Source organism: Panulirus ornatus, chromosome 50 (genome assembly GCF_036320965.1).
Source record: "Panulirus ornatus isolate Po-2019 chromosome 50, ASM3632096v1, whole genome shotgun sequence".
NCBI lineage: Eukaryota > Metazoa > Arthropoda > Malacostraca > Decapoda > Palinuridae > Panulirus > Panulirus ornatus.
In genome coordinates, this window is record NC_092273.1 from 7,839,171 (window position 1) to 7,852,221 (window position 13,051).

Consider the following 13,051-nt stretch of genomic DNA (forward strand, 5'->3'; position numbering starts at 1 on the left):
GACCTTGCAAGAGTTTGAGAAACTGAAGAAAATATGGAGGCACTTGGAAATTTCACTCCTCTGTATAATGAATCATAATACAATTACCTGAAGGAATCGAAGATGTTCCTTAAGCTGATCTGCATTGTCCTTCAAATAGGATTCGATGTGGAGAAGGGCACGAGAGTATGCCTGGCACTTGAATGATGTCTGTGCTAGTAAATTGGCAGGAATCTTCTCAAGAAAATCAGTAATCTGAAAGGATTGAAACAAAACAGTAATACAAAAAAGAATAAATAAAAGATTTTATTTCACATATATAATTTATTATACTTTATTGCCGTCTCCCACGTCAGCAAGGCAGCGCAGGGAAACAGCCAAAAGAATGGCCCAACCCACCCACATACGCATGTAGAAACATAAATGCCCACACACGCACATATAATGCATACCTATACATTTCAATGTATGAATGTATGAATTTCAATGTATGAATGTCAATGGATTGAACCAGGCATGTGAAGCGTCTGGGGTAAACCATGGAAAGTTCTGTGAGGCCTGGATGTGGAAAGGGAGATGTGGTTTCAGTGCATTATACATGACAGCTAGAGACTGAGTGTGAACGAATGTGGCCTTTGTTGTCTTTTCCTAGCACTATCTCGCTCACATGCGGGGGAGGTGGTTGTTATTTCATGTGTGGCGGGGTGGCGATGGGAATGAATAAGGGCAGACAGTATGAATTATGTTCATGTGTATATATGTATATGTCTGTGTGTGTATATATATGTATGCACTGAGATGTATAGGTATGTATATGTGCGTGTGTGGACATATATATATATATATATATATATATACATGTGTATGTGGGTGGGTTGGGCCATTCTTTTGTCTGTTTCCTTGCGCTACCTCGCTAACACAGGAGACAGCGAAAAAGTATAATAATATAATAATAATTGTGTGGGGCCTGGATGTGGAAAGGGAGCTGTGGTTTCGGGCATTATTGCATGACAGCTAGAGACTGAGTGTGAATGGGGCCTTTGTTGTCGTTTCCTAGCGCTACCTCGCACACATGAGGGGGGAGGGGGATGGTATTCCGTGAGTGGCGAGGTGGCGATGGAAATGAATAAAGGCAGACAGTGTGAATTGTGTGCATGGGTATATATGTATGTGTCTGTGTGTGTATATATATGTGTACATTGAGATGTATAGGTATGTATATTTGCGTGTGTGGACGTGTATGTATATACATGTGTATGGGGGTGGGTTGGGCCAATTCTTTCGTCTGTTTCCTTGCGCTACCTCACAAACGCGGGAGACAGCGACAAAGCAAAATAAAAATAAATAAATAAATAAAATACATTTCAATGTATACATACATATACATACACAGACATATACATATTCATACTTGCTGCCTTCATCCATTTCCATCGCTACCCCACCACACTAATAAAAGCAGATTTAAACATCACCACAGAGTAAGTTTTAACACTCAACTATACCTGCTGCAACTCTGTAGATGGTGTGAAAGCTCCTCGTGCTTTTTTTCCTAAGCTCTCCACTTGCCTCTGTTTTTGGGTCCACTTGCTGACATAGTCAAGAGCTGAGAACACAGTCTGAACTGCTAACTGCCTAAATCAGAGAGAAAAAATATTCTTTCAACTGAAGTAAAGAAAAAAAGAGGGGTTCTGCAAAAGACCACATTCTCAGATATAGCAAGAACTGTGAGGTACTGTAGATATCCTATCCTGCAATTTCACAAGAAAAGACAATACTGCATGGCAGTGTGGTTTACACCTGACATACTATATGATCAAAAACTCTTTAAAAAGCAATGACTCCTATTGTCAGGTATATACTGAATCTGTGAATGGTATTAATAAAACATTAAAAATCTTCAATTCTACTAATCTACTGCATACTTTTATTATTCCACTGTTTATAATGGCTGTGCAAAGCTAAAAAATAAAAGAATTACTTAAACTCTGAGGATAATGAATGGGAATCTTCCTTCTTCTGTTTTTCCTGCATTTGACTCATAACTGCAAGAACTTCTGTCAGAATCTGATCATGGTGATCAACTGCTTCCCGCAATACACAGACAAGAATATGAGGTAGAATGTACATGGCTGTAGTTGTGTCCCTCCGGAGAATAGGCTTGCATGCACTGAACACCTGCAAGAAAGTAAACTTTGCATGAACAACTTCAATATAAAATCTATCCAAATAAGACAATTTTCACATAATATCAGGGCTCATCTTTAAATCTTTAACCCACTCATCTATTTGGAGGGAATTAGATTTCACTTATATGAGAATCATATCACTTTATCTACAGACAATCTAATAGTGATTCAAAGTTGAAAAAAAAAAATTGAAACATGATTGTAAATTGTGATTTCTATTCTATCCATTTCCTTTAACTAGTATTATTGGACTCATCCTGCCTGAGGTTACACTGTGAGTGAAAAGTAACCTTTGGCAAGGCTCTTTCACTGTTACAGGAATCTTCATTTCCCTGCTACCAAAAGTAGCACAGCCTTGGGCCGCAGAAACTTTAGAAAGAGGACCTGAGTGACACTAGAAACTGTTCATGGGTAATTATAAATAAAAGAAATAAAAATTCTTTCACTCTATTCCCATTATCATGGTGTAAATCAGCCTCTAAGTTCACTCATACAAGAACAAGCACACTAATATAAACACTCCCCCATTTTTCACTTTGAAAAAACCAATGATTTGTCATGTTTCACTAACATCTCCAGTCATGACTATGTCCTTACTACACTAAACAAATCCACTATACAATGTTAACCCTTGTATCAGACCTCCTGTAGATATATGGTGCTGCAGGAACGGGGCCTCACAGATCAACATTCAGTGTTTTCATGCTAGAAATTAAACTCATCTGATTTAAAGCATGAAATATGCCATGGATAGCAGCTATGAATGGATTGTATAGTCACCCTCCTTCTGTAGCAATAGCAGAATATAGCAGTATACCTGCCTACAAATGAAAGTGAGCAGCATTTGCTTCATAACAATGGGGACTTTTGTGATCCAGATGATAAACTATATGATGATAACGTACAAGGATTTTGACACCAAAGGACACACGTCAATAGTTTTGTGTAAGAGCGGGATTCTGTGGAGTGGTTAAAAATAGTTAGCCCAGGGTGAGGTTATGTATTTTGAGCTGATGTTTCTAGGAAGTTTGTGCTAGGAATTAGCATGTTAAGGTTGGTCCTGGGGATTTTTGTGTCCAAACAGTAGCCATTTGTCCAGAGTTCTGAAAGGCTGTTTTTGGAGGTAACAGTGAAGGCAGCAATAACTTCTGACTGAGCATTGCTTTTGGGTGATGGAGGTTTAGCACTGTGGGCTGTGTCACCAGTTTGTGCAAGCACTTGGAGATGAAAGCCAGTCGAGAAAAACTGTTACAATTTCTCTCCTCCCACAAAAAGGCTTTCTAAGCTCACTGCTTTTCCATTGGCTACAATTCTTAGTATCTTACTTTCTTGGACTAACTATTTTTCCACTGGCTACAATCTGTCAGAATTTCAATTTCTTCAGTAAGTATACTCACTTTTTCCAATTACTTAATAATTTCACATTAGAAAAAAAAAATCTGGTTTACCATGACTTCCAGGCTACTGGTGTATGAAATGTCCTATGATCTTAAGCTTCCAGAAAAAACTGTTTGAATCAGAGCTATCTCATGACATGTCTGCAAACTACCACCCACCGAATCATTATCACTATAACTAGAGTCCCAAAACTATTACTAATTAGAGGGTAATTAGTGACTGTCTTTAGGATCAGATCATTACCACTTCAATCATTACCCAAAACACAATACCTCTTACCAGCTAATTAGTGTGGGGTGTACCAAGTGAGCATACCTTCCCCCTTATGTTAAATGGGTGAATGAGAAATTAGGATTCTTTCCTGGTGCCAATTATACTTGCTTGTGACATAAGATATCTCTACATACCAATATCTATCAACCCATCTATCTAACTCTGATGTAAGTTCCCTCCAGGAACTCTCATCAAGGGCATGGCCAAGGCAAAAGAGTTTTCACTTATTCCTGACCTTGCATGCCTCCCTTGCATACACCATTCCACACATTCTTCCATGTCATACCAATAAAGAATGCCTTTTGTTTAAATTTTTGGTGTGCAAAGAAAAACAAAGAGCTCCTAGTAATCATCAACAACTATCAAAATGCAGACCATGAAGTAATCATAAATAATGGGTCAACATTCATGAGTGAGTAGATGAGGAAAGAACTCCAATTACAATCTTCATTCTAAAGACCTTAAGATAAAGAAGCCAGATTTACATGATAAAAAGCATTTCGAAACAATACAATAAATTTGGAATTTGTGCCTGACCTGGCTTGCTTTCTCCCCTTTCAATATATCCACAAGAGAACATGCCCAATTAGTAAGCCAATGATGAAATGACCGGGCTCGGGAGCTTCCATATATGGGTGACGGAAGGACAGATGATCTACTTGTGTTAGTAGTTACAGTGTACTTTGAGGTCAATAGAGGGTAGATGATCTCTTGTAGGTGGTATCTCAATTGCTCCCATGCTCTTGAACCCATTTCAGTTGCTCCATCAGATCCACTTTCTCGAATACCATACAAACGAGTTACCTCCTGCATTGGGGCAAAAGAAAACACCTCATGATAATTTTTTCAGGTTTCAGAATAAAGATTACATTATGTGAATTGATTATCCAATCAGTCCAAGATTATGAGGTAGATGATTCTATGAATAAGCAGGGTAATCTAAGAAGTTAAGATACAGCAAATATAACCCATAACATGTACTGAACTAGATGGATATATATAATGAAAAGTCATTAGATGATATAACTGACATGTAAATATGATTTATCACTGTATGTATCAGTATATATGTAATTAACTAACTGGACTGTAAGGATTAAACAGGTTGGTTTAAAAGGAAGACCACCTGTGACACAGGGAAACAAGAGTGAAAAAGTATTGGAGGAGAAAGAAAACAAAGGAATTCAAATAGCAACAGACCACTGGGTCCTTTCAAGGCTCTTCATAATCATGGATCTGCATTCATCAAATGCACAACCTATATTCACTCTCAAATATACTTTTGACACCTACCTGCATAGCATAGGAAGCACAGGTCTGGGTGTTGGCATCTGTGGCAGCCAAGAAAGCTCTTCCTAACTCAGTAACCAGATTCACAACAAAAGATTCTGTTTCTATGTTCAAGTGGATCTCATTCAGTTCCTCTGCATATAAAGAAAAATAATAAATAATAACAAAAAATCAATATAATGACAAATAAAAGTATTTCTCATGCAGAATATATTCTCGACGTCCCTGACTTACAAGCATCTGACTTACGAACAGGCTCCAAAAAACAATATTTAACTCCAAGTTCAAAATACAACCAATTACTCAAAACTAAAAAACAACAAAACTGCATTTTCATTCATTAACTGTTGCTTACATCTAATTTGGAATACAATATCTAATACATAATTACTGTCAGGTACAGGTATTTATTCTAATCTTATGCATTTCTACATCTGGCTGGGAAGAAGCAATACAGCTTTAAAAGAGGTAACAGGTTTGTGAAGCAGGTGTTTGCTTTAAAAAATGTGAGAGAAATACTAGGTAAAAGCAAGTCAACTGTATATAGTATTTATGGATCTGGAAAAAGTATTATGACAGGACTGACAAAGAAGCCTTCTGGAAGGTGCTACAAATATATGAACTGAATGAAAAGTTGCCACATGCAGTAAAGAGAATTTACCATGAGAGTACAGCAAGTGGACAAGCTAACCAATACGGCTTTTACAGTGTGAGGTCCACCGGTGATCTTTTCTCTAATGTGACTCACCTCTGGCCCTCTTATATAACTCAGGGATTGTGGCAAAACTTATGTTGAGGACCTTGACATCACACCAGAGCTGAGGACCTTGACAACTACTCAGCATTTGACATGGTGTGGCATAAGTTATTGCTTTCTAAACTTCTTTCCTTTAGTTCTGCTTTTCAATGTTCCCTAAAATATACCTTCCTCTCTGGCCAAACCATTGTAATAGATGTTGATGGTGTGACTTCCCCCTCTTATTCTATTAACAGTGGTGTTCCTCAGGATTATTCCTACAGCCTAACTTTCTTCTCTCCATAAATGATCTCTCATCATCTTCTAACCCTATTCATTATAATGTTGATGATTTTACTTTACACACTTCATCTTACTTTTCCCCCCTCATTCCAACACTCATTCTCTTTCTCTTACTGCATACATCTCCACTCTCAAACTATACCTCTGCAACATCTCAGAAAGGGGAAGCAACAACCAGATTAAAATGAACAGGGATACAATCTAATTTCTCCCTACATCTCCTGTCACTCATTTTCCCCTGTTCAAACTGAAACCACAATTCAACCCTGTAATAACATAAACATATTAGGTCTCACCAAGTCTTTCAGTTTATCCTGGAAACTCCACATGACCAACATCACAAAATCTGCTTCCCAAACAAACAAGATATCATATCTAAAACTACCATTAGTGGTCTTTCCTTACCTTTAATGTTTGAATATGTGTACAGTCGACTAGGGTCTATTGCTCCTAAGAGGCCTAGACACTCTGCTACTGCCACCTGAACTTCTTCCTCCACCTCACGGCACAGACCTGACATTGGAAAGATGTTCTATAAAAAGAATAAAAAAAATCTGAAACAACAGCCATTTAATTCACCATTCTGCAAAATACTATCTGCTCTTTACATAGAGAAATTCAAAATAATTCAAAACAAGAAATACCTGTGCAACAACATTCATCATTAATACTCCATATAGATGAAAAGAAACCTATGTTTACTATAATCAATTCAACGTTTATTTCTTTTAGATAATGCCTCAGTAGTGCTACTATAAAAAGACAAGAGAAATAAAAGATGAATGTTAAAATTACAAAGGCATACGTTGGTTGAGTGTATCTGGTAAATTGTATGGAAGAGTGGTGATTGAGAAGGTTGTGGCATGCAAAAAGCATCAGACTGAGCAGGAAAAGTGCTTTTTTCAAGAATGGTAGAGAATGTATGCATTAAGTCTTTACCTTGAAGAATGTGTATTAGAAACACTTAGAAAAAACAGGATTTATGCATAAATTTATGGATCCACAGAAAGCATATGATAAGGTCAATAAAGATGAAATGTTTGATCCTAATTCTTTTATCAAAAAATCAACTAAAAAATTAAAAACTATTGCTGAAGACTGGATACCATCAAAAATCAAGGTCAGATATGGAGAAGAAAACTGAGATTGAAAGAGTACACTTACCAAGGAGAACACTAAATAATTCTGATACAGTAGGATGTACATTATCAGCATCTGTTGTGAGATGATGCACAGTTTCTCGGTTATGATGTAATGTATGGCGAAGACGAGCTAAGGCATTCAGTCGCACATCAAGACTCTCATGATTAAGGCCTCGAAGTACAGCTGACAGTGCTCCTATAACTTCTGTAGTGCTGCCCCTAAATAAAGAAACCATTACAAAATTTACAATGCATGAGACTCTTTCTATAGTCAGCGTAATAGTGCCACCAGGTGCAGAATCTTTCCCACAGATTTTAGCATCTGCCTAACTTCAGGCCTTTAAGTACTAATGACTCAACAGAACTATCTCACAGACAAGCGAAGGATTTCTGCCAGGTGGCAGTGGCTTGACCAAAATATCAAAGCTGATTACAACTTCCTTACAAAAAAGTACATAAGAGTGAAAACATTTAAGATAGCTGAATATACACAGATGAAAAATGGATGTAAGGACCCAAGAAATTATCAAATGAGAATAAAAAATGAAAATGGAGTAATATGAAAAAAGTCTAAGAATCTACAACTGCATGAACACTTTGTCATTTACCACTGAAATGTGGAGTTCTGACACCTTCATGGTCATTAATACTGGTTAAAATATATCTATATCAGCTTTTAAGCATGTTTATAAACAAATACTTATACTAAATTTGCCTAAACTCCTACTCTAGTTTGAAAAAATGCATAAAATTTCTTTTATAACTTCCCATACATCTCAGGCCATCCCAGCGACAAAAACAATACTCTGCATGTACCAACCAGTTAATCATACTAATCTGACATATTCATCCTTTAATTCTAGTAAAACAAAGTTTTCTTATTCTAATGCTTAATATGATATCAGGAGAGGATGAAGCAGTCATAACACTGGAAATCAATAATAAATATGGAGATGGATGTGAAACAATATGGCCAGTAGCTATGGCTTATGGAGAGGTTTCACACGTGTAACTAAGCTTTACAAACACAAAATGGTACAATCAGTATTAAGATTTATTTCTATAAAACACAAGGCACTACTTAACAATGTACAGTATGTAAGTGAAGCATATTACATATAAACAATTCAACAAACTGAATATATGCTCCATTCACAATCCAAACTTACCTCACAACTTGCAGTTGGCGCTCTGTGATTGCTTGATTGATCTGGGACAAAGCTTCATCCTCAGGAAGAAGAGGCAAGTTCCCAAGTAGTGGCTTTATTGTAGGCATCTCAATCTACAAGAAAACATTCATAAAATAAAAAAAAATTACATACTGAAAGACCATGCAAAATCTATCAAACAAAGCAAGCTATCTTAACCATAATACCCAAGAAAAATCAATAATGCTTCTTCCTTCTAGTCACCCTTCAATAAACGTGTGCCTGGCTACATTTCTCTTTTCTTTATTTCTAACATTTTTAACCAGCAGAGCAAGAACACTACAGGAAGGCACAACACATAGGGTATTTAATATTGCTCAAACCAAAAGCACTTTCAGCTAATGACATGGCTGACATTTTTCTGTTTAAAACAAGTCTATCAAGCTAAGAATGGAAGTAAAGAAAGGATTAAGGGACAGCATAGTACTCTCGACCCTGACCTGTGCAGCCCAAACATGAACATGGGATGAGTCACAGTCCAGGTTCAGGAAATGAGTTAATCAAAAGGGGCATATAGTATGCCTAGATGGAATGAACAAAGTAATGAAGGGGTGAATGAGAGATCTGGTATGGCAGGGAATACAAAGGGAATGAATTGTGGAGTGGTAGAGTGGGTGATATGTAATACTTTATGGTGGCTGGACATGTAAAAAGAATGCAAGATGGGGAATCTACATGGAGAGCATATGACAAAACAATTAAAGGGGTTGATAGGCAGCCAAAAACCAGGGAGGTATATTACCAGTACTACCCACCTGGGTATCAGGAGGGTTAGTGACATCTGCTTAGTGAGCCAGCACTTTTGTGATTGTCAAGTTGCACTCCTTTGACCCAGGTAGCTGTCTTTTCTTTCTGCCTCACTAACATGTGGGCTACTGGCATTCTGTCCACAAGCATACAAAATCTCCTTGCCATTGTAACACTTGGCAACACTTAACTCACACAGACACATTCCTATCCATTAATGCATTCACCAATATAGTACTTCACAGCACACATTCCAGGTATAGCAGCTACCACAAACAACAAAACAAAAGTATTTTCTTGTTAACTTACATGAAGTCCCACCCACTAACTAAACAGGTCCAGTTAACCGATTCGATCCTCAAAATGTAACGTATGTCAATGTCTTCACCTCATTCAAATCATATTCTTGCCAATATCATCACCATTCACCTATCACATGTTTATAAACACAGACATATTTAAAGACATATTACCAAAATGTGGGTCAAGACTGGTGCCATCTGCTTGGGTCGTTCCCGGACCAGAGGTGTCACAACCACAACTACTTCTTCCACTAAACCCTCCATGGTACTCTCATCCAAGCTAAAATGAATGAAAGTCATTGCAATATTTAAGATACCATTATAAATCAGAATACAGTATGTGAATAAGCAGTGCTATGCAATCATGTCTCAATATTACCTGTCTTGTGAACTAGGAAAATGTCAACAAGTTTCATAAATATTCATTGATATATTTTTCTCTCATCTTCATTTTTTGTGCACCTATGCTCTAAATTCCAATTGTACTATGTTATCTGTGTATATCTCTATCTAACCTATTTGGACCAAGAAAAAATAAGGTTAAACATCTATACATTAGTGATGGGACATGTACTCCGTCATGCAGACTTAATGGACAGTCTACATCTAAATTCTCACTCAAAGTTTTCAGTCCACCTACAATTCTCCCTTGCATGACTGCTATAAACTTAAGCTTTTCCATAACCATTCCTGCCAATCACCTCTCTCAGATACCTAAAACATAAAGGACTTTAGACCAATCTGTATTCACTAATATTTGTGGCTGTCTCTCTTTCTCTAATTCACCAAGTATAACAATGTCACCTGTATGCAATACCTAGTAATATCCATCCTACTCCATCATGGTTCAACAGTGTACTGCAATTAACCCACCTCATTCATTTCATGAATAATATACATGTAAAAAAATGTAACACTAAACTTTAATCTGCTTTATTCATTTCCTGAACACCCCATCTGCAAAAAATATAACAATAATGCTAATATGAAATAGTCATGACCCACTATATTTATTTGAAACTCCTCACTGAATTCATGAAAGCCACATACATTTTCTTTTTCACCTATGACTCTCTTCACTTCCTAGCTAAATGCAAAAATTTGATCTATAAGTCCACTTCTCATAATAACTCCACATCCTTGCTTGCACAAAAACTCTGATATGAAGCAGTCATGACCCATTTCATTCATTCCAGACTATTCACTAATATCATCAATTATTCTTACATTCTATCATATGCCTTTACTTAATCCATGAATCCCACATACATTTTCTTTTTCCCCTATGACTTTCTTATTTCCTAACTAAATGCTAAATCCTGGTCAATTTGCCCACTTCTCTTATTCTTCCCCCACAAAGGACTCTGATCCTTTAAAAAATCAGTCACAACACAACCATATACTTTAACTAACAATGTTATGAAGGGATAATCCTCTGTAGTTCTTAGGATAATTTCTACTCCTTTTACCTTAACAGAGAAACAAAAATTGATTTTATCCAATAAATGCTGTCCATATCCATTTAACCCCCATTCTTCACTATCTCACTCACCACTTCTTAAATACTTCCATGTTTTCCATCCCTCCATTCTGTTGCTGTGAATTCCCCTATGTTCATCTGTATTTCTAAAAAGCAATTCTGCTTTACTTTGCTCCTCCTTTGCAACATCCTAATCTCCTCTCCCGTTAAACAGTCTCCTCACCTTTAATCCTACTATACTAACAGCTTCATCTCTTACACTAGCACCTAAAATAAGTTTTTCCTCTCTCTATGACAAACATAATTCTTTGTCATGAGCAATTTCCCAGACTTGTTTAGTAAACCCATGTTTTCACAAAGACCTCCCTCTTGCTCACCATTCTCTTTCCAAAATAGCTTGTTCAACTTTTGATTTTCATTCAATACTTGACAATAGGAATTAAATATATTTCATCATCATATGTTAAGAGAATACAGAACTACAGCAAAGACAAAGTATAAATATCAACCACAGTAAACAAGCAAATCAGTGAAATGAAGGATAGGTGAATGGCCATGTGGGTAACTGTAAAGAGTGATTACTTTTGGGCACCCGCAGCCTTGCAGGTGGGCCCCTTATGAAAAAGTACAATTGAGATGATGAAAAAATGTATGAAAGTCCATAAAGCAAGACCAGTGTTGACACTGGTAAGATAGCAAGCTGTCTTGGAAAAAATATATCCTTTTCGCATTACCATAATTACTACTTAGTATCATTTCTTAGGACTAATAAGTACGTCAAAACAATATCTAAATAAGAAAAAAAGTACAACTAAATTAAAAAGGAAACCTACTTGTACAGGAAGTTTGTCCATGCATGGCAACCAATGTCAAAAAATTCTTCATCTTTCAGTTTGAGAGCTGTTTTTAAGGATGCCAAAACCTTTCGGGAAACAGGAGAAACATATCGCCTACCCATTACTACCAGTAGATCACTGAGAGACCACAAGGCTGAACGTTTCTCTCTTTAAGAAAATAAAACATTAACTGTTAAAAGGGGGATACTATCCCCTTTAACATTTTAGTGTTTGGATCATTAATAATAAGTGGTTGATTTGTTGTACATACTGGTGCTGATGTGGGGGTAACTTGCACTGTCCACTTCCTCCTGTCACCTCCCAATATATACAAATACAGTGCCTCATACAGAATCATCTCTACAAGCATAATCTCTGCTGAGTTCTACATATTCCTAAATGAAAACATCCAAATCATAAATCATCTTCATATTCTGTCTACTTAAGTGTTCTTCAGTATCTATTCCAACACAATTCATTTACACACATTCTTTTATTCATCCTCTTATTGCATCCATATCACCATGTAATTCTATCCTTAAGATGGCATTACCTTCACATTACCATAACTTCCTCTCATTTCCTAATTCTTACCCACATCCATTCTCATAACTTTGTAACCATTTCTTACAATGCATGCACTCCATTAACTAACACAGACTTAAATTTCATATACATACAACAGTCCAGGTTGCATTAATCCTTCTAACAAGTGACAATACACTTCATGGCTCATATTCCTCCAGTTATTACTCTTATAATTCCAACCATCTGCTTCCTTATAACTCCTCCATCATATCTATGATTCTACTCCACTATCCATACTAAGAGCACCAACTAATTACTACTAAATCCAGTAATGCACCTGACCATACAGGACTGTCACATGCCAGACATGTTAATTTCTTAACAGCTGTGCACAATCACTTTAAAAATCATCACTAGGTATTTCACAAACACCCAGATACTAACAAGATGAGGCCTCTCAAAGATCAGAACTATAAAACGACCACTGGGAGAGCTATTTCAACTATGCAAAGGAATGGGCCAAAGTATTCACGTAAAACTCTTTAAACCTGTATAAGCTATCACTCGTTCAGTGCAATGTCCAAGCAAAAATATCTCTACATCCTTTGATTCTGAAAACCACCTTTCATACTAAGTATCC

At 36.7% G+C, this 13,051-nt stretch overlaps 1 protein-coding gene across 2 annotated transcripts in view; it reads right to left on the reverse strand.

The window, feature by feature from the left end:
- Positions 1–13,051, reverse strand: part of mei-41 (meiotic 41) — a 71,836-nt gene that overhangs the window by 26,606 nt on the left and 32,179 nt on the right. For both annotated transcript variants that reach the window (XM_071691346.1, XM_071691347.1), the window contains 10 exons: positions 11,881–12,051; positions 9,739–9,847; positions 8,480–8,592; positions 7,333–7,529; positions 6,574–6,681; positions 5,133–5,263; positions 4,377–4,646; positions 1,961–2,157; positions 1,485–1,614; positions 88–234 (listed from right to left, as the gene is read on the reverse strand). In XM_071691346.1, coding sequence (XP_071547447.1) covers positions 88–234; positions 1,485–1,614; positions 1,961–2,157; positions 4,377–4,646; positions 5,133–5,263; positions 6,574–6,681; positions 7,333–7,529; positions 8,480–8,592; positions 9,739–9,847; positions 11,881–12,051 — 1,573 coding nt within the window. The remainder of the gene's footprint in view (positions 1–87; positions 235–1,484; positions 1,615–1,960; positions 2,158–4,376; positions 4,647–5,132; positions 5,264–6,573; positions 6,682–7,332; positions 7,530–8,479; positions 8,593–9,738; positions 9,848–11,880; positions 12,052–13,051) is intronic.